Genomic DNA, 21,468 nt, shown 5'->3' with positions numbered 1-21,468 from the left:
TCCCTAAACACGCCCAGAGCTTTCTGCTTCTTTCTTTTGTTCCTGTATAAATCACCACCACTCTCCTCCCAAATTCCAGGCGTGTAAACTCCAGACCTCCACGTTCTAGCCCCGCTCAAATGCCAACTCTTCTTATGAGCCTTCTAGAAACTCCAAGCCCGTTATAACCCCCATGCCAAACTTGAGGCATCCTGCACCCCGATCTTAATCTCCCTTGTAGAGCCTTGTGGTCTGATTTCCCCTAAGAACTTCGGGCCGTTTGCCTGAGTAAGCCATTCTCGAGGACAGGGTCACTGTCACATTTACCATCGCCCACGCACACAGCCAGGGCTTTATCATGATCAATTCCGTTTAACGGAAAATATTCCGCCGAAAGAGTCGGGCGCTGACGCCCTTTACTGTATTCACACACTCACACGCACACGCACAAACCGATGATGCTGTTTCCCACTCGCACGCACACGTGTGCCAGAGCCCTGGCGAAGACCAGGGACTCCCCGCCCATGGGCGTTTCCATTCCAGCCAGCGGAGGGGGGAGGATCTTGTCTTTAAAACCGCTCCCTCGGTCATCAGTTCCCTTAGGCCTCCTGCAGCATCCCCTCCACCACCATCTTACGATATCTTTCCTTCTGAAACAGAATCACCCCGGTTCTTGGAACCTAGTCTTGCCGAGTTAGGGCCCGGCCCCACTAGTTCCCCCTCCAGTCCCCGCTTGGTAGCGCCCGCTTTGTCTGACGCCGCGCTCACCGGGTGTCTTCTGGGTCTGGACGGCCACAGCCCGCAGAGCCTCAGCTGCCGGAGCAGCCGCTGTGCTCCAGCCTGCCCTTCGGGCTCGACTCCTCCCAGGGTCCGAGCTAGGCGAGAAGGAGCCCGGGAACCTCCGCTCGGGCGTCCCCGAGAGTCTGCTTCCCCCGCCTCGGCTGTGCTCTGCCCCTCGGGCGCGCGAGGGGCCGCGGCGGTTGTGGCAGCGGCGCCCGGCATGTTTCAGAGCTCGTGGCGGCTCTGCTCCGCCCTGCTGCAGAGGGAAGCGCCCGGCCTGCGCCGCCGGCCCGGCCCGGGCTCCGGCCGGCGCTGCCAGTCCTCTCCGCCGGCGGCCACCCGGCGCCCCGCTTCCCCCCGGCTCCTGGCGGCGGCCTCGGACGCGCGGGCGCCGCGTTCCGGCGCAGGTGAGTGCTCAGCGGTTCCGGGCGGAGGACGCCGCCTGCAGACGTCGCAGAATGAATGGGAGCCGGGCGGCGGGGCGGGCGGGGAAGCGGCCGCACGCCCTCCCTCCTCTTCATCGTCTGGGGCTTGCACCTGCAACATTGTGTTCAGGTTCCTTGTGCTGGATCCTTGGGTGCCGGGCCTTCAATATTTCTCTCCTGGACCTACGTTAAATTTCCCCCTTTCCGAGGCCGAAAATTATTCGTATTGGTTTTAGTTCTCATTGTTCTAATTATGGATATTTTATGGAAAAAAATACCATTGAAAGTTACATTTATTTGACTGTGTGGCTTTCATGGCTTTGATATTCTGCTTTTTTCTTTTAAAGTATGTTAACAAGATGTTCTAACACACAATGATTCGTCTTACATTTATTTGGGGTTTTTTGTTTGTTTGGTTTTTTTTTTTTTTTTTTTTTTTTTTTTTTGCGAGGGGAGCCTTCCAATTCTCAATACTTAGGTCATCTTGTGTCCTACACACCTGGGTTAAGTTCTTGTAAAGGTGATGTCTTCTCCAGGAGCCAATTTTATACCTCACATACCTTCCACTTTCCCTTTTTTGCCACCTCGGTTTCTGCCTGAGGACACATTTCTGTGACCACAAATTACATACAAATTAACCATACTTTTAAGATGAGAAAGTGTCCCTTTCAAACTGGCAGTGGCTTCACCACACTGAAAAGTGTATTTTGCTTGTGCACCAGTGAGGCTGTGGCTGTTTGTGTGACCATCCGCTGTTACAGATACTTACATTTCACTCCTAAAGTTTTGGAGTAGTACGAGGAGGACAAATGAGACAATATGTTCAATGTGACTTTCTTTAATTAATGAAAATGATCATCCAAAATGCGATGGAAGCCAAGACTTGAAACTCTGTTCGATTGTTTGGCATATGTTAGGCAGAGGCTGGTTTTAAAATGAGGATGTGAAACTGGTAATGAGACTCCAAACTCTGGGTTGTCCTTTAGGAAGGGTGAACTTGACAGTCATTCAGGTGTTCCCCCCCCAGTTCTATGGAAATTTGGCACATGGTGAAATAACTGTTAGAATGGGCACCACTTTATATGAAGTGTTTTTTCTTGCTGGAAATTTTCCAGAGGAAAATTGTTAGGTTCGAGGTGGGAGAAGTAAAAGAAAACCTGCAAGAAGTCCTCTGAAACCCCCTAGTTTCACAGATAAAGAAATCATTGTGGTCCTTAAAGTACTGTAGACAGTTAACTATAAAATTTAGGCAATTTTCCTGTTTCTGTGCAATTTTAGCTTCATCTGCTTATTAGAACATTGACTGACTCCTTGTGTGACCACACATTCATTCCTGAAGTCTACCAGAGGCCTCTCGAACTGTAGGAGCTTTTATATTACAAAGTCTTACAAAATCGTAAGCATGTAATTCTATAACATAATATCACACGCAAGCACACCATGTAACATTGTAGGAGCATTTAATTTAATGTTCAAATTAAAACTATAAATTATTACACCCATATTATTACCCTGCCAACCACACTCAAGCAGGCGTTACTTCTGCTGGACCCTGTATTATAGGAGGTAAAAGAATGGGAGCCTAAGTCTGCCTTTAAGGATTTTGTTGCCCAGTAAGACAGATGAAATTTGCAGAAAGAAGTAATTGATGAGATTAACACCTTTTCTTCTCAGAGGAAAATGTTGACACAAGGGTGTTGGAGACATCTTTCTGCTCCAGGAGTGTGTTGCATACTTACCTGAGGGGGGAGCCATCAGGATCAGGAAGGTGCCTTAACCAGGGTGGGGCTTACCTATTTTGCTCAGAATGTGCTGATCCCTGCAAGTTCCCCAGATGTGGGAACTTGACCGCCAGTTTGTGGTAGTCGGGGATTGCATCATGGTGCTTCCCCCTGGCAGGGGTCTGGGCGGATTGCATTTGACCTGGGCCTGGAAGCATGGTTAGGATTGGCAGAGACGGAATCATTTTGTTTGGGAAAAGCTCAGAGCGAAGGGGACTGGATGAGGCATGGATGCTGCAGGGCGAGGGAAGAGGCACCTTGCAACGTGCTCTTCAAACCAGCATTGGGTGCTCTTGAGGAGCCTACTGTGTGCGGGTCTGTCGAACAGAACCGTTACCTCTGGGCTCCAGATTCCTCATTACTTAACAAAATAACAGCCATAATAAAACTACAGGTTATTCTTACATGCCCCAAAGTGTAGATGTGGCAGGAAAAGCCTGAGGGAGCTGAGAGCTACTCTTCTCTCCAGGGAGCCCTGGGGGTGGGGTCATGAGGCCCCATTCCAAGATCAGCTCCTTCCTGGAGTAAGCCCCTTGGCAGTTAGAGGTCAGTGGCAAGACCAGTACAGTCCCTTTGGCGCCATCAAATGCTAGGCTATCAGAATTGACAGCCTGGTTTATGTAACACTGTCCTTGGGTCCTTCCTCCTCGGATAGTGGAGAGTTGGCCAAATTCCTGTTCTCTGCCGCTTTTTCCTTAGTATGATTCTCAGAGACAACACCAGCTCACTTGAGCCGGCTTTATTTAGTGCGTTCTTACCTGCTCAGGGGAGAGGAGAAAGGGGAGGCTTGTAATCACCAAGCTTCTGCAGGAATGCACTGCCCTCTCCGTGGGAGAACAGAGGAGTCGTTTCCCAGAGCATTCGATGGCAGGGGTTTGACTGCAGTGAACGCCTGGGGGCTCTCCAGTTAATGACCACGGGTTCCAGGGTCACATTCAACACGCACGTGCATAAACATTCGTGAAGCATGTAACCTGGTGTGCTGTCTCTTAACACCGGTCTTCACCTGGAAGAAAATAAGATCCATTGATAATCAAGGGATCCACAAGTGTCGAACTATTTTTTAGAGCAGGGGAAGTCAGCACGGCCACAGGAAGGCATGAGGCCTCAACTGAAAATCTGAGCCCCCGTCTTGCTGTCTCTACCTGGTCTCAGAGCGACACCTGAAACACACCAGCCACCACGGGTCCTTGGCAGGGGTGCAGGGAGAAGCACCCGGGAGAAAGCGAGCGACAGAAAGCCTTTACCGTCAGAGTTGAATGGTTCTGTAAAGTCCCTTTTTCTCCTTCCGCTGTCAGAAAATCAGAGGGGCCCACCCAGATCTTCTGAATGTGCGGATCTGCAGGTAGGGCCTAAGCAGCCGGCGACGCAGGGGCAGCCTGTGGGCAGCCACTGACCGACAGCCCAGGCGGACATGTTTTACGAAATGCTTAGATGCCCACTAGAAGTTTTTTGCTATGAAGTTTCCTTTTTCTATGAGATGTCCCTTGAAGGCGAGTGCATGCAAGGTGCAGGCAGCCGAGTTTTCAGCACAAAATGACTGCAGCAGGGTGTCTGGGCAGCGTCGCAGGCCTGTCCCACCCTCTCCCGCCGCCGCAGTCTTCCTCCCCCTTTGCTTGCCTTCCCCTAACTCCCTGTGGGCAGGGCCCTCGGTCAGTCTGCAGCTGTGCTCGTGGCCCGGCGCGCCTCATGCTGCAAGGGGTGCAGGGTAGAGCACTTTGCAGATGCTGAGGATGCCTTGCCTGGAATGGCTTTCCTGTTTCCATTTGATGCTTTGCTTTCACAGACGTTAACCATCACTGAGGGCGGTGGAGGGAAGACACCATCTTTTGAATGATAGGTCAGGCCTTAGAGATTGGCTGAGATGTATTGTACAATGAACCTTTCATGGTTTTTTTAAATAAAATTTTTTCAGTTACAAAAGTAACACATGCCCATTACTAGAAACCTTTTTTCCTCAGAACTTTAAACGTTATCTCTAGACGCTTAGAGGGTTTTCCCCATTCCTGGCGTTGCACGGTTCCATCAGGACAGATGCCTCAGCACCCGGGAGCCCTTCAATCTCGGGGCACCCCGCCATTCTCATGTTCCTCACTTGTGCCACCCAGGTGGTTGGCCTCGTGGACCTGGCCTGTGTCTCTTCTCTCTTTTTTAATGTCTATTTCTTCTTTATCATGTGAGATTTCCTGAATGTTCCTATTTTGCTGCCATTTTAAACACCAGACATTTTCCAGTTCTCTGATTCTTTCTTCTTAGAAGCCAGTTCTTGCTGGGTGTCCATAACATTCTCCTGTAGTTTTCAATAGGTAGAGAGACACGTGCCTGTTTCTCCCTCGGGTCTCTGCTAAAGGGGAGAGGTGAGGCGGAGGGTGGACAGCCAGGCCCCCCCTACAGCGCTGGAGAGGGGGCCAGAGAGGCGCCCACTGGTTACCACCACCTTGGCCCGAGCAAGAGGGCCTCTTGATGTGTCCTCTCACCTGTGTAAATCCTCGCTCCCCTGCAGAAATATCCCTGAGATCCAGAGTTAGCTCCTGGATCTTCCCACAGTGGGAGGGACTCCCCGTGGGGTGGGGGCCCTCCCCGGGCACACCGCCCACTGCCTCAGAAGCAGTGTCCGGTCCTGGGCAGCAGGCGGAAGCCACCCCTGCCTCCTCCCGCCTGTGAGAGAGAAGTGGTGTCACCGGGCAGCTGATTCAGATGTCACTCTTGAAGGACTTGTCCTCACACTCGCCCCTCAGCTTCTCCCACCCTCTGTCTCCGCTGACCCAGCTCACTGTTTCTGGCGCGCCCTTCGGAAGAACCACGTTTGATTTGCCTTTGGTAGCTGGTAGACAGTGCAGGCCACAGTCTGTCTGCCACAGCCTCTGGGCCCTGCCATTGCAGTGCAGGCCGCAGATGCTACAGCGGCTTCCTTGCTGGAACCTGGAATTTGAATTTCATGGAATTACCGCCTCATGAAATTCTGTTGTTCTTAGGATTTTTTCCACCAGCTGTTTAAAAGCGGAAACTTGCAGGCAGCAGCAGCCCCGGGCAGGGCTGTGGGCCCCTGATCTGGAGGGGGACCCCTGTGCTGTCTGCAGCTGGCTCTGCCCAGCTGTCCATTCCCATCTGCACTCCCCTGCAGAAATATCCCTGAGATCCAGAGTTAGCTCCTGGATCTTCCCACAGTGGGAGGGACTCCCTGTGGGGTGGGGGCCCTCCCCGGGCACGCCGCCCACTGCCTCAGAAGCAGTGTCCGGTCCTGGGCAGCAGGCGGAAGCCACCCCTGCCTCCTCCCGCCTGTGAGAGAGAAGTGGCGTCACCGGGCAGCTGATTCAGATGTCACTCTTGAAGGACTTGTCCTCACACTCGCCCCTCAGCTTCTCCCACCCTCTGTCTCCGCTGACCCAGCTCACTGTTTCTGGCGCGCCCTTCGGAAGAACCACGTTTGATTTGCCTTTGGTAGCTGGTAGACAGTGCAGGCCACAGTCTGTCTGCCACAGCCTCTGGGCCCTGCCATTGCAGTGCAGGCCGCAGATGCTACAGCGGCTTCCTTGCTGGAACCTGGAATTTGAATTTCATGGAATTACCGCCTCATGAAATTCTGTTGTTCTTAGGATTTTTTCCACCAGCTGTTTAAAAGCGGAAACTTGCAGGCAGCAGCAGCCCCGGGCAGGGCTGTGGGCCCCTGATCTGGAGGGGGACCCCTGTGCTGTCTGCAGCTGGCTCTGCCCAGCTGTCCATTCCCATCTGCACTTGTAGAACGGACCATCTCCTTGCGTCCCGGGAATGTCAGTGGCGGGGCATCATGTCCCAACACCGACCCCAGATCTGAGTGCAGAGAGGTTGTCCCACCAGCCTCCCCCGGTGTCTGCCTCCACACTCCACATCAGAGCGTGACTGGGCTGGAAAAGCCAGCGAGTGAGCATGGTGGGCCAGCCAGCTAACAGCAGGGCACCAACTGTGCATTCTGAGCCAGGCTTTTCTCGTGGAGGGATTTCTGCTTCCTTGGTGACATTTTCTAGGTGAATCTGGCATGACTGGAACACACTTTGACGGTCGCCTCTGTTCTGTGACTGCTACCCAGCGACAAAAGGTCGCTGGGATTGTCACCGTGTCTAGGTGCTCGTATTTTTAGCCACATTAGAGTGAGAGTCATGACCTTCACTTGATATCTCCAGCAGGACCACGCGGGGCCTCACACTGCTTGTGCACTTTGAGCTGTGCTGACGTGTGTGCTGCGCGGGCAGTGATGTCCCTGGGAGGAGGGCGGTGGAATCCGACCTCTGTTTGCTCCTGTGTGGGCCCCTGGCCAGGCCCACCAAAGTCGTCCTGACCCAGAACATCAGCAATGCCTGGTGCACAATCCAGGTACAGGCCGCCTTCCCCAGCGCCAGGCCTTCGCTGGTTATGCAATCCTGAGAAGACTGTGCAGTCCGGGCCTCGGCAGCCACGTCTGTGAACACGGCGTCCTCGGCGGGGTTGCTGGGGCAGCAGCGAAAGTACAGGGCAGTGGTGTGGCTCTCACTGGGCTGCTGGGTGGCAGCAGCCTTCTCCCTAAGCCCAGAAAGTGAGCGTCACTGAATGGAGCAGAGTGGGATGTGCTGGGTGTGGCTGGTTCAACTGGATCCTCACAGCAGCCCTTGAAGTGGGCCACACAGGTCCCCGGGTGAAGAAACTGAGTCACAGGGAGGTGAATACGTTGCTCGGAATTCTATTAGTAAAAGCAGGAGCTAGAATTTAAAACCAGAGGGCCTAACTGGAGTCACATGTCTGAATGTTTTGCCTCAAGAATTGTAGCCTGATCTTACCGAGAAAAGTCGAGGCTTCAGCCATTGAGCATGCATGCTGACTGACTGAATATCTGACCTTTACCAGAAAAGAGTATCTTCCAAAATTGGCTCTTAGAGTCCAGTCTCTGGGGTCCAGGAGTTACTGCACTACACAGCCCCACACTCAGTGGCAAAATAAAGCCCTGAGCTGGGTGAGCAAGGCAGACACAGCCCCTGCCCTCGGGGAGCTTACAGTCTAGTGAGTCAAGGGCAGGGATTGTTGTTCAAGTATGAAGAACAGTTTAAGTAAGAGAAGCCCGCCAGGTGTAAGAAGGGGGACCTGGGGTTGAGCCTTAAAGCTGTGCAGGTGGGGGGCAATGCGTTTTAAGTAAAGGCACCGCTCATTCCATGTCTAGGCTGTTCTGTGTCAGTGGTTATCCTGTGAAAATGGTCGCTTGGTTCGTCTCGAAGGTGGTCCTGCTGACCCAGGAACCTACGACCCCAAGGAGCCTCCTGAAACTAATGAGCGGCTAGAGGAGCGCTCGCTGCGGTGGCTCAGCACGTGGCCGCCAGGTGGCAGCACAGGCTCGCTCTTTGAGTGGCGCCTTCCTGTGACGTCTGTCCTTTCCAGTTTGGGAGCACTTTACTGGTCAAGCTTTCTTTGGGCCCGAGGTTGGTGAGCTCTGCGGCTTCCCAGGTGTGTACCCAGATAACCTTGCTTTCTGCCGAGTGTTTGGTGTTTTGTCTTGCGGTCTTGCCAAGTCGCCAGTTCGGGTGGCTAAGCTCGGGCCCAGGGTGAGAGAAGGCGTGCGGAGACGGAATGGTGGGGTGGGCTCGGGAAGGGTCGGTCTCGGGCAGGCGAGGCGCCCCTCTGCCGTGATTGCCCCGTGCGGTCGGACCGCCGGGCGGGGCGGGGCATCGGTTGGCGTGTCGACCGGCCAGCCGGCTTTCTCATCCTCACACCCCGCTCCTTCCCATTGCTGGCGGTGGGCACTCCTCCAGAGCTTGCCTTGTGGGCTGCTTTTGCTTTAGATGTAGTGGTGGGCGATGCGAAGAGTCACGCGTGTTCTAGAAAACCTGACTCCTCCGGCATGTGTTTCCAGGCTGTTGCGAGGGTAAGGGGTTGTTTATTCTTGTAAACTGAAAGAGCAGGGAGGCGTTGATGATACTGCCCAGGGTGAAGGCGTCCAGTTCTCACGTAGGTGGAAATATGCGCACAGAATTGGGAAAAGGCAAGGGATGGAGGTGGGGTTGCCAAGTGGACTGCTAGGGATGAGAAATAAAGCTGTTTTGATCCGCCTGTTGATCTATATAAATTACGTAACGTGTATCACCGAAAAGGATGGCTGATAGTTCTACTTGAAGTGGCTCAAGCAGGGGGGAAAGAATTTGGGGCAAAAACCAAATACAATATGGGATGTAACAGAAAATATACAGACTCATAAAAAATTGGACCTCGAAGCCAGTGTGAGTGCCAAGCAGAGGTTTTATCAGATTTTGTAGTTTTCACTATCTCAATTCCCGCCTGATGAATTGTTTGTGGCTAGCTCACCTCAGGAAGTCAGCTTTCTGCATTGAGCTATGTTGAAGCTTTGACAAGCTTTCTGAAACCCAGAATAACAGCCCCTTACTAAGGCATAAAAACGTCAGTAGAATGGCTTGAAATATTGGAATTGGACACGTCTTCATGTGTGAGAAGAATTTTTTTAATGGTTGATACTCTCAAAGAAAAAGTCATGTTATTTTTTAAGACCAGGTGAAAGACAAAGAGACTTATTTACTAAGTTACTTGAGAGGCATAGGCATAATAAGAGTAGCTGCCTCCCAGGATTGTGACAATTAGTTGAAAATACTCAAAGCAAAGCAGAATTTGCGAATGGTGCACGGATTAAGCATTCCATAGTTGTCAGCATCAATTAGCATAACTCCTAGAATGGGAGAGGCCGAGGAAGGTGCCCCATGGTCTTCAGCTTCCTTTTGCTTTCACACTTGAGTGAAGGCCTTACTGCAGTTCAGTGGGGCTGGGCTTCGGTGCCATGTTAACATTGTAACCACAGTCAGTAAAGTCTTTACAGTGGTCGCTTGTAGTTATTCCCTCCTGAGATCCCTGCACCTCCTGGTACGTACGTTAAATTTGCACACATTAAAGCGTATTCATTGTGATGGGTGGAAAGTTCTGTTTTGACGAATGTAGAGAGTCGTGCATCCACCACACAGTACTGTACCAAGTGGTCCCGTCACCCTAAAAGTTCCCTGTATCAGACGCTCCTTTCCCCCGTAACCTGACCGGGTTCATGCAATGTATAATTTTTAGAGTCTGGCTTCTTCCACTCCACAAAATGCATTTGAGATTCGCCCTTGTCACAGGGGTGAATCCCGCAAGTCTGCAGCTTGCTGCTGTTTATTGCTGCTTTGTGCTACATTGCATGGATGTCGGTTATCTGTTCGCATGGTGAAGGGCATCTTGCTTGCTGATAATTTTGGCAATTATTAACAAAACTGCTAATAAACATTTGCATATACAGTTTTTCATGCACCTAATTTTCCAGTTCACTTGGGTAAATACCTAGGGGCATGATTCTAGGTCGTATGTTAAATCTGTGTCTACATTTTTAAAAACTGCCAAGTTGCCTTCCAGAGTGGCAGTAGATGGGAAGCAATACACAGGAGTTTGTGAAGGGTTAGTATTGTTTCTTATTTAAGTATTGGGTAGGCCACCAGTGAAGCCATCGCAGCCTGGGTTTTCTTGGTGGGAAGGTTTTAACTTAATAATTCACTACCTTTGCTGCCCTAGTTGGACTTGTCACGTGGCAGGGCGTGTAGGGGGGCACAGAGCAGCCCTGTTCTTACCCGAAGTTCCTGGCCTTCAGGAGCAAAGCTTCCCAGTCCGTTCCATGCCTTTGTCCAGAGCACTGAAGGAGTCCGTCTTGACAGGTCTGTCCAGGTTTATACTTCCCTCTTGGGGAGAGGATTTGTCAGCATCTTCCTGCTGAAGTCCTGCTGGGGGGGGGGGCGTCCCCTGCACCAGCCCTGTCTGCAAACAGGGCAAAATGGCCTCTCAAAGGAACACTCTCGCCTCATCCCCAGCCACTACCCCATCTCCCTCCCTTGGAGGCAGCTTTTCTGCGAGTGACTTCTCTCGTCCTCGTTCCCCATCCCCACAGCTCCACCGAAACTCAGAAATCGCTCCTGTCAAAGTCACCAGCGTTTGCCACATTACCAAATCCAGACCTGTTCCCAGTCTTCCTTTTCCTTGGTCTGTCCGGCAGCACTGGACACAGGAGGTGACCACCACGCCGATGAAACTCTTCCTTGATGGGGTTTCCAGGAAGAGCAGACTCTCCTGACTTGTCTCCTGCCTCTGGCCTGGCCGTCCTGCCCCACCCACCCGTTGTCTCCTCCTCCCGCTGTAGTCTCCTCCATCCACGAAGATCTAGCCTTTATTTGTGGTTTGTGCCTGTCTCCTGAACACCAGTCCTATCTGGTGCCCAAACTCCTGTTTTCTGCAAACCCACCCAATCTTCCTAATGAGGCTTGGCAACTTCTTGGAGGCCTTTTGATGACCCCTCATAGGTCACGTCCACCTCACCCACCGAACTTGCTGGCTCCCATTTATACTGATTCAGAATCCAGACACTTGGTCACCACTAATCCAAGCCATCCATCTCTTTACCTGAGTTGTTACAATTGTCCTCTAATGGGTTTCCTGTGTCCGCCCTATTTCCTGACGGGAGAGTGTATTTTTAATGCATCAGCAATTGAGACTTTCTTTGAGTGTAAATCAGATTCTCACTCCTGCCTGGACTTCTCCGTGGCTTCCCATCAGGTAAAGGCTCAAGTCCTGAGAGCGGCCTGTCTGGCCCTACTCAGTCCACCTCCCTGCCCTCCCGTCTTCATCTGCTGGTCATTCTGGAAGTCACTCTGGTCCCCTGGACGGTCATCAGCCTTGCCACGCCCGCTCCTTTCACAGGGCTCTTGCATCTGCTGTCCTCTGCCGAGTGTCCTTCCACTGGCTCTACTCGAGACTTCCCAATTTCCCCACCACATCAGGCCTCAGGTCAAGTCCCGCCCATCTGTGAGGCCCCACTGAGCATCCTGTATAAACTCACAACTTCCTCCTCAGTGGCACTCCCCACTGGCGCTTCCTCCTGGGTGTTACTCCATAGCACTTTTACCATGTGACAAATTATGTCTGTCCTTTCATCTATCCCCACTCCAACACACGCTCCATGAGGGCAGACAGTTTAGTCTGTTTACTGCTGTATCTCCAGTGGGTTGGAGTGGTGTCTGGTGTCTGCTGTGTGTGTGTGTATGCAGGGGTTTGCTGGCCTTTTTGGTGCTCTTACCCATTCTGACTGCTTCGACCCTATTGGGCCCTAGCCTGTTCCAAAGCGCACCCTCGGTTTTTCTCTCCCTAGTTCCTGTCTACTAGTCTTCCCCCAAACATGTAACTCCCTGAGGGACAAGTTCAGCACGTGTTTACTGATAGGAAATGCCTTCCCCAAATCTCAGGTAACAGGGAAGCGAGAATAGGAAATGTACACACCAGGGACAGATGATCCCTGAGGACTGTGAGATTAGGTTAAGATTAGAGTTTTGCCAGTGACCATCGCCCAGAGGATCAGCTCACAGACAGGCATAAACTGCACAGTGGGGCAGAGCCTGGCCACGAGGCCTGCGGTTGTCCGGTGTGGGGTTGAGGAGGACCAGTGAGACTTGTGGAAACCTCTCCCAGGGCCACCTGGGTTTCTCTGTCCTAATTTCCTGCTCACTGTGCAACAGGCTGATTGATTCATCAGCTTCCCAGATACTTCAGTGTGTCCCAGGCCACTTTGTCTAAATAATCTGGTTTGCAGTCCATCAAGGGACCATCTTTGGTTTTCCTGGGAGATCAAAGGAACAGAGACAGGACTGCAGGAGACACCTCCTAACGATTCTCCCCTGCCCAGTCTCCAATTCAAAATGTAGCCTGACGACATCTTTCCCAGGTAAATGAGTCTGCAGAGAGACAAGGGGTAAAGGTGAGGCCTTTTCAGTGCATCCCATGCCTGAATGCTGTTATCAGGCCTGATGGAAATTGTCTATTCTAGATCTCAAGAATGAGAGGATAAGTCATTCTGAGTGGTGCCTATAGGTTTTCTGAATAGAAATATGTGTCTGTAGTGAGAACAGGAAGTAGGTTGTTTGGGAGTTGCCGCCCCTTCTAACTGGACACACACCCCAAATGAGAAAGTACGATCACGGAACAGGCCCTTGTTTTAGAGCCTGGCACGCAGTTCTCCCGGGCCGCACGCAGCACCGGGGCGTGAGCCGGCCGAGCCCCCGCCTTGGGGCCTCACTGCTCCGCCCTGCTGCAGTGCTGCCTTCCTCTTTGTTGCTGCAAAGCTTTGTCTCTTGAGGGTGAATTTAATGTTTGAAAACCACCAAAAGTCCTTCAGAGACCAAGTCACAAATAAGGTGGATGATCAGATTTCATAGTCCTCTGCCTGTCCAAAGTGAGCTGGCTTTCACAAGGATGTTTTTCTTGTGTTACAGTTAATAGCCTAGAAATGCATTTCCAAACACACACACACACATACACACACACACACAAAGACTATGAGTGATGAAATTAGAATGTCCAGTTTGCTTCATCTCATACCCACACAACAGTCTCAGAACAATGGCACTAATACCACTATTAGTAATTGCAATTACTGAAACATTTAAAAAATTAATTGGATATGCTTTCTCATTCTGGCTCCTGCTTTTCACACACACACACCTTTTTTTGGTTGCACTAAATCTGTGTAAGTTCATCGTCGGATCATGAGGCCATCTTGTATTGTACTCTCCCTCTAACTCATTAGGATTTGAATTTCTACGTAGCTGTATGTTGAACGAGCACCAGCAGTTTGTGTATCGGTGTCTCTGGTCATTTCGGTCTGAAGCTTGTCCTGTGGTTGCGGGGTGGGGAGGGCGGGCAAAACTTTCTTGAAAAGGGCTCGACAGTAACATTGAGGCTCAGACCACAAATAACCCTGACACACTGTGTGTGTGTGTGTGTGTGTGTGTGTTTTAACAAGGCGTCCTTCTTGCTGGGTCACACAGAGATGAGCCAAGTGTTATTCTCCTTGTAAGTTGCTTGCTGTTCTCGCCTAGATGCCCAAGGGACTTTTTTCTCTTTTCCTTTACAGTCCAGTTGGTGTTGGTCAGTCTGGGGTGGTATTTTCAGGTATGTGGTGTGTTATTTCAATGTGTAATTTCAAGTCTTGTTCTGTTTTTCAAGCTCTTTTTATCTTTTTCTTTTTTAGAATAACAAAGACAAAGCTTTATGTGTTGGTGTTTGGAAATATACATGATACATTTTTTTAACCTTATAATTTTTTAAATCATTAGATTTTCCCAGCTTTATTGAGGCATAATTAACACATAAAAATTACATGTTTATGATGTACCAGTGATATTTTGATATGCATATACATTGTGAAACGAATACCTCAATCATGCTGATTAACGTGTCTGCCTTCTCACAGTTACCGTGTGCGTGTGTGTGTGGTGAGGTCACTAAGGTTTACTCTCCGAGATTATTTCCAATGCACAGTACAGTCTTATTAACTCTAGTTACTGTGGTCTGTATTGGAATTCCACTGCTTAATTCATCCTGCATGATTAGCACTCTGTCCTCTTACACTGTCTTTGACTTATACTTTCCAGTGTTTTATTTCCATGCATTGGTCTTATTATAAGAACTCCTGTTATTCATGTGTTGGATCTCCTTCAATTAAAATAGGCATATAATATTCACCACTCTCAAATGCTTTTTTATCTCCTCATTTCTGAGTTCTGCAATTTTGATTTAGGCCATACTCCCCATTTTCCTAGTGACCTTCAGCTCATTTGGATTTGATTTCATTTCTGGGCATGTCTGTGTCTTTATCTGAGGGTTTTTCTAAGTTTTGGAAGGAAGTGTGGTTCAGGGTAGTTTTTCTGGCCTCACAGGACCCCTCAAACGTTGGACTCCCATTGGACACGTACCCTCTGTTTTGTGTTCACATACTTGCATCTCATCCCAGTAGCCACCTCGGAACTCAGCTGGCAGATGCGTGTCGTCGGCAGGACATGGAACAATCCTGTGGAAACTGAGCTGCGCTGGGCTAGTTGTAGTTCCTAGAGCCCCACACACGGCAGGTATCGCCGTTTCAGATATGACACCCCGCTCTGTCCCGGGGGTTGCTGTGATGCCGTCACGTGGGCCTGCAGTCGAGGTGACGCTGATGCTGATCTGGAGACCACACTTGAGAAACCAGTAGGACTTTTAACTTCTTTAAAAAAAAAAAAGCACAACCCTGGCTGGTGTAGCTCAGTGGATTGAGCACAGATTGTGAACCAAAGGGTTGCCAGTTCCGTTCCCAGTCCGGGCACATGCCTGGGTTGTGGGCCTGGTCTCCCCTGTACTCGGTACAGGAGAGGCAACCACACATTGATGTTTCTCTCCCTCTTTCTGCTTATCTTCCCCTCTCTCTAAAAATAAATAACATCTTTAAAAAGTACAGAAAAAGATTTTCAAAGTTACACTGCCAGCCAAGAAGAAAATCTCTTCCTTTGGACCCATGTACTCAGACAGGCCAAGCAGATTGATTAGACAAAACTCAGTATGTTCAAATCGGTCTGGAAACAGGTGTGTGTGTGTGTGTACTTGTGCATGTGCACGTGTGTGAGAAAGAAATCTCATTGGCTGGTGCATGTTCACGTACGTGCATGCTGCAGAAACTAGCATGTGTTTCTTTGCCCTAACCTACTGCTCTTACTGTGGGGAGCGGGGGGCTACTTTGAGCTGATGAAAAGGAGTGAGAGAGCAAGCATGCTCGCATGCTTCTTGACCCTGCTGTCTGAAGGATGTTTGGTGGTAAATAATTTGAATTCGGTTTTGTGACCTGCCACAGTGAATTTGATTGACAGCTAGTTCCCAAATATTGTCCATCAGCCTGCCAAATAATGTATTTTTATACAGAAAATTGTGTCTTTCAAAAGAAGGCAAAGAATGGATGTGGTGGGGAAAGCCAGGTTTTCCTCCACTCCAAGGTTCATCTTGCACAGGATCTTTGAGGTCATTCTAAGTAAAACTTGCCCCTACTTTACACCGTAGTGAAGAGAAAGAAAGCTTGACCTAAAAGCAATCAGCTGCTTACAAGTGAAGTGACAGGTACAACTTCCCTCATGCTGATGAGTTGAAGGTTGTGCTCTGCTGTCCTTGGTGGTTTATAATTAGGATAAAAAGCAAGCACTAGAAAAGGCACAGAAGACAGCCTTCTCCTCACCCTTTCTCCCTCCACGATCTCAAGAAATGAAGGCAGCTGTCTCTCACGTCCGCTTCTCTCCCCAAATCCCTTTTCTAATTTAAAAAAAAATCCAGCAATTAATACTAGATTGACTGTGTTGCTCAGCGGGGTGCACAGAGCGCTGCAGAAAGCCAGAGCCCGGCTTTACAGTTAACATCTAAGAGAAACAGGAGATGGGTTAATCCAGCCGTTTCTTTTCCTAACAGAGGAGTCTGGGGCCGTGACAGGCTGGAGCAGGGGCCTGCTCCAAGTCTCCTCTCCGGGGTTCACACGGGCTTTCCAACATGTACTTCTTTACAAAACTGGCCTTAAATATATAGAAAGAGGAGTGGGGATTTCGTTGTAGCTATGCTTTCCTAAGACTGGGGTTTATAAATTATGAAGGCAAATCATAGGTTAGAGGTCATAAAGAGCATCTGCTTTTCACTTATAAAGGTATTTTTTACCTTAAGAGAACTATATTAGTTCTCAGAGACCAGTTTCTTCTTAATATTTTAGTTTTGATTGAGAGGGGAAGAGAGCGCAAGAAACATCGATGTGCGAGAGAACACAGACTAGCTGCCCGTACATGTTCCCCGGCCATAAGTCACACCAGCAACCTTTCCATTCAGGGGACAATGCCCAGCCAGGGCTCTGAGACCAGTTTTCACAGTAGCATTTCAACTTCCCAGCCTAGTAGAAAGGTAGAGCCTGGGAACTCCTTTAACCCACCTGTGCCAGGGGCAGCACTGCCCTACACTCAGGTCTTTGCTTCTGTGGACCGTAGCTTACCTTCTGGTTGAGCTGGGTGAAAATGGAAGAAAGGCCAGACAAGGATCCGAGCGTGTAATTGTGCCTTTCTTTCCTTTCCTGTGTAGCGTGTCCCATGGGAAACGGCACGAGCAGACTCTACAGTGCTCTCACCAAGACGCTGAACAGCAGCACTGCCTCCCAGTATTTGGAGTCACCTGACCCGGAACATCCGGAGCCCATAGACCCTAAAGAGCTCCTTGAGGAATGCAGAGCAGTGCTGCACACTCGCCCTCCCCGGTTCCAGAGGGACTTTGTGGATCTGAGGACAGACTGCCCCAGTAGCCACCCACCTATTAGGGTCATGCAGTGGAACATCCTCGCCCAAGGTATGCCTGGTGCTTTTGTGCCCGAGCAGTTAAGTTGGCTTTCTGCTTCTGCACACGCCCAGTGCACCCGTGTCCCCCATAGAGGGAAGGGGTGTGGGCAGATGGAGTGTAGGCTGGGGTGACAAGGGCAACATGAGCTGCCAGAAGGGGGAGTTAGACAAGCTAGTCCCTTGGTTTTCACTAAAAATGAATACAGCAGCCCAAGATTGATTCCTTAGCTCCCACGTTTGTGGGCCATCCAGGTACAATGACAGTCCATCTGCTTCCCAGCACAGCAAAATAGAAAGGACCCTGTCTTTCATCAGCCTCAGAACTTTGTCGTCTCCAACTTTCAGTCCACAGCACTAACATAGCATTTGCAGGGGAGAAACTGAATCTCCTGAATGGGTAACACAGAACTTTCTGTGGGAAATGGGACTTCCCGATCTTTGGTCCAGCTTTTTTTTCCCAGATGTTCATATGAAAGTGGGAAAAGCTGCCCATTTGAAATGGGTCATTCATTCAGAGCGGTGCCTCTATTGATTCAGGAGGCTTAGTATAGTCAGTATTGAAACAAGTATATCAAGTTAAATACATTTATTTCATCTGATATAGTTCAGACCCCTAGAACTACAAAGATCAATTAAAACTTTAAAATATTATGTCCTTGAAATAGTTTTAATATAAAATAAAGTCAGTTGCTTGTCTTATCTGGATGGTAAGAGGTCTTTGGCTTGGTGGGTGAGGGCGTTTTAGGCAGAGGGGACTCTCCCAAAGCATCTAGAGCAGGAAGCATCCAGAGGGGCTTGAGTGAGACCCAACCCAGAGAGGCCCCCCAGACACTAAGGAGTCATGATTCGGTAGTAGCTGACGACTGACTGGCTTTTGTATTTCAGCTCTCGGAGAAGGCAAAGACAACTTTGCACAGTGCCCTTTGGAAGCACTCAAGTGGGAAGAAAGGAAATGTCTCATCCTGGAAGAAATCCTAGCCTACCAGCCTGATATATTGTGCCTCCAAGAGGTGGACCACTATTTTGACACCTTCCAGCCACTCCTCAGCAGACTGGGCTATCAAGGCACGTTCTTCCCTAAGCCCTGGTCACCTTGCCTGGATGTAGAACATAACAATGGGCCGGATGGCTGCGCCTTGTTCTTCCTCCAGAACCGGTTCAAGCTACTCCACAGCGCCAACATCAGGCTGACGGCCATGATGCTGAAAACCAACCAGGTGGCCATCGCACAGACCCTTGAGTGCAAGGAGTCCGGCAGGCAGCTCTGCATCGCCGTCACCCACTTAAAAGCCCGCACCGGCTGGGAGCAGTTCCGATCGGCTCAAGGCTGCGACCTTCTCCGGAACCTGCAGAACATTACCCAAGGAGCCAAGATTCCTCTTATTGTTTGCGGGGACTTCAATGCTGAGCCCACAGAGGAGGTCTACAGACACTTTGCTTCCTCCAGCCTGAACCTGAGCAGCGCCTACAAGCTGCTGAGTGCCGACGGCCAGTCAGAGCCTCCCTACACCACCTGGAAGATCCGGACCTCAGGGGAGTGCCGGCACACGCTGGACTACATCTGGTACTCGAAACACGCTCTGAGTGTGAGGTCGGCTCTGGACTTGCTCACCGAGGAACAGATTGGACCCAACCGGCTACCGTCCTTCCATTATCCTTCAGACCACCTGTCTCTAGTGTGTGACTTCAGCTTTAATGAGGAACCCAACAATCTTTTATAAGTGCTTCTCTGTGCCTTTTTAATCACAAGAGTCTTAACCTCGGTGGCCTGAGGAAGGACCCCCAGTTCCTCTCACTTCACCCTCCGTCTTTCCAGCATGCCCTTGGGAAGGAATCCCACCAGTTCACAAACCCTTTCCATTAAAACCTGCAGCAAAAAGGTGTTTGCACTCCAGTTTCGGGTTGTATGGTGTTCTTTCCCTGAGCATTACAATAAAGGGCATCCATTAGGCTTGTTCTGAAGCTTTCAGTTTGATGATGCTATATATGAAAATACTTTCTTGAGTCCTCCAAAACTAACAAGTATGCAGGAGTGATTTCTCTAGACAGTGTTTCAAATAATTTATTTGAGGTTTTAATGTCAACAAGATATGCATGGCAATATTTATTTTTTATACCTTTGTGTAAAATTAGTAAGTTGTAGGTAGCATAAACATTTTAAAACCATGCAAAACATGTTATAATTTATAGTAATTTTCTTAAGGCTTTAAGATGTTTTCACCTGAGGTCTAACAAAATAGTGCACGAAGGAACTGTGTAGCCTGGAGGTTCCGGGGTTGTGTTTGTTTTTTAAGTGGCAATGTCAGCTCTCCTTGGTTAAGTTCATCACAATTCTTGCTAGTCTCCATGTCCCCATTACTGCATTTCCTGAGGTGATTCCATGGCCAGTCTTTGTTATTTAATCACTGTTGTGCATTTACAGTTTCCCATTGGAATGCTACTGGCATACATCTGAAGTCACTCGATGTCATTGTTGTTTGTATCAGGATGAGCTTTTTACAACAGGTCACTCAGGAGCTGTGATGTGCGGTGCCTGGGAAAGTCAGTGGGGCCTTCTTTTCAGAGACGGGAAACTAGGAAAACCTCCTTGAGGCCATCATTGAAATTGCCTAAGATAACCAGGGAACGTGGTCAAAGCATCTAGAGATAATGTAAAAAGGTGACCTGAAATTTTCTTTCACTGTGGGGGAAAAAGGTGGTAAAGTTAACAGCTACAGCCCCTTCCAAACAAAATACCCAAAACTGTTGGTAATAAAGTGATAAATATTTTAACCCATGAGTTGTGTATATTTAAAATTAATAAATGGTCTTTTAAAACTAATACTTTTAAATTTGGTTTTGTTTTTGTTTTTTTCCAGTCCAAAATTGCAATAGATTTGATCTTTTAATACTGTTAACATGGTGGTCCACACTACCCATCTGCACACAGATCTTCATTTTTTAAAGTGGACGAAGGCGGACCTAGAGCTGCGCATTGGAGGCGTCTTTGCTGTGCTTGTGTGGCACCTCTCAGTGTCAGGGCCAGAGCTCCCAAAGTGGTTCACCCAAAGTGCTACATTGGAGCCACTTCGTAAACAAGTCAGTACACTGTATACAGAACACCCTGGGGCGACCGGAAAGCAACAGCAAGCCGAAAGAACGTCTGTACCGTTCGGTTCAAATCTTAGTGGGACTAATAGTAATCCCAGGTTGCTGAGAAACACAGCACTAATTAGAACATTTACCAGTACAGGCATTAAACATTGTTTACCTACCTCAAAGTATGCCAGCCTTAAGAGATTATCACAACAGCCTTGAGTAAGCGAAACCCAGTGAGAAAGAGCACCAAAATAGTGTTTGAATTTCCAATGTTGTTCACCAGTACGGCCATCTGCCACCTAATGATAGGGACACATCCTCAGAAATGTGCTGTTAATGGGTTTCACCGTCATGTGAACATCACAGAACATACTTACACAGGCAGAGATGGCAGAGCCTACTACACACCTAGGCCTAGTGCTCTGTAGGAGGAAAAATAACATTCCCTCTATCCTTGGAGTTTCTTGGGTGATGCATCCCTGTGATAAAAGATTAAAAATAAAAGTTCTAGAACAGGAATACCTCCTTTCTACGTGGGAAGAGACCCAGAAACAGTAACTCACCATGATGGCTGAGGCCAGCACCACAAACTCCATTTTCAGCTGCAGACAGGGTGTGAGCAGCAGGAGTCAGGTGTGGGTCACCAGGAAAAACTACGAGTGAGGTAGTCGTGGAGAGCAGGGGGTAAGGGGTTACTGGCAACATCACGTATTGAACTGCACACATTTCAGAAAAGTTTGGTTGGATATTCAGGAAGAAATAGCCAGTTGGCAATCACACAAATCCATCCAAGGCTTCTAGTCTAGGCTAGAACACCACATCTGGTAGTGAAAACTGTACGTTGTGGGTGAGATCATTTAACAATCATGTCGCAGTGAAATCCTAAGTAAACATTTAATAGAGTGCTTTACATGTGCCAGGCACTAGCTGGTTCTAAATCCGGATCATGAGCTCATTTAATTCTTACACATGCCCCAGGAGGAAAAGAGCCCCATAGACAGAATCTGGGTAAATATTATCAGTAAATGGGGAAGCAAAGCCAACGAAGAATAGTTGGTCGGGTAGAAAACCATGACGGGTGTTATAGGAAACCCAGAGAATTTTTCAGGTGGAAAAGAAAAGAATCTTTGATTTGCCTACTGGGTACTAGAGACCTCAACAAGAACTGTTTGTGAGCCAGAATTCAGACCGCAAGTTATTTGAGAAAAAGACAGATGATGGGCCATTAACCGTTGGAACAAGGAA

General features: G+C 49.3%; 1 protein-coding gene and 1 non-coding gene across 5 annotated transcripts; both read left to right on the top strand.

Moving 5' to 3' along the window:
- Positions 1–603: 603 nt before the first annotated feature.
- On the top strand, positions 604–19,966 carry NOCT (nocturnin). 4 transcript variants are annotated; one of them, XM_037058511.1, is made up of 5 exons: positions 1,093–1,166; positions 4,881–4,936; positions 12,309–12,318; positions 16,895–17,155; positions 18,031–19,966. In XM_037058511.1, the coding sequence occupies exons 4-5, from the start codon at positions 16,903–16,905 to the stop codon at positions 18,864–18,866; spliced, it is 1,089 nt and encodes a 362-aa protein (XP_036914406.1). In that variant the 5' UTR covers positions 1,093–1,166; positions 4,881–4,936; positions 12,309–12,318; positions 16,895–16,902; the 3' UTR covers positions 18,867–19,966. The 4 variants fall into 4 exon arrangements, with proteins under 4 accessions (XP_036914402.1, XP_036914406.1, XP_036914404.1 ...); XM_037058507.1 differs by lacking the exons at positions 4,881–4,936; positions 12,309–12,318 and having other exon boundaries at positions 604–1,166; XM_037058509.1 differs by lacking the exons at positions 1,093–1,166; positions 4,881–4,936; positions 12,309–12,318 and adding an exon at positions 7,398–8,413.
- Positions 2,916–3,079, top strand: LOC118995614 (U1 spliceosomal RNA). The gene has a single exon (XR_005068324.1). It is a non-coding gene; the product is annotated as a U1 spliceosomal RNA (small nuclear RNA).
- Positions 19,967–21,468: the final 1,502 nt, after the last annotated feature.

Source organism: Sturnira hondurensis, unplaced genomic scaffold (genome assembly GCF_014824575.4).
Source record: "Sturnira hondurensis isolate 20B ecotype Veracruz unplaced genomic scaffold, ASM1482457v3 Scaffold0010128, whole genome shotgun sequence".
NCBI lineage: Eukaryota > Metazoa > Chordata > Mammalia > Chiroptera > Phyllostomidae > Sturnira > Sturnira hondurensis.
This window is presented reverse-complemented; position numbering and strand designations above follow the sequence as displayed.

Excerpts from the sequence above, each read along its gene's own strand:
- NOCT (XM_037058507.1), top strand. The coding sequence starts at position 980 with ATGTTTCAGAGCTCGTGGCGGCTCTGCTCCGCCCTGCTGCAGAGGGAA. Across the intron at positions 1,167-16,894 it reads GGCGCCGCGTTCCGGCGCAG|CGTGTCCCATGGGAAACGGC; the intron begins GTGAGTGCTCAG and ends TTTCCTGTGTAG. Across the intron at positions 17,156-18,030 it reads GTGGAACATCCTCGCCCAAG|CTCTCGGAGAAGGCAAAGAC; the intron begins GTATGCCTGGTG and ends TTTGTATTTCAG.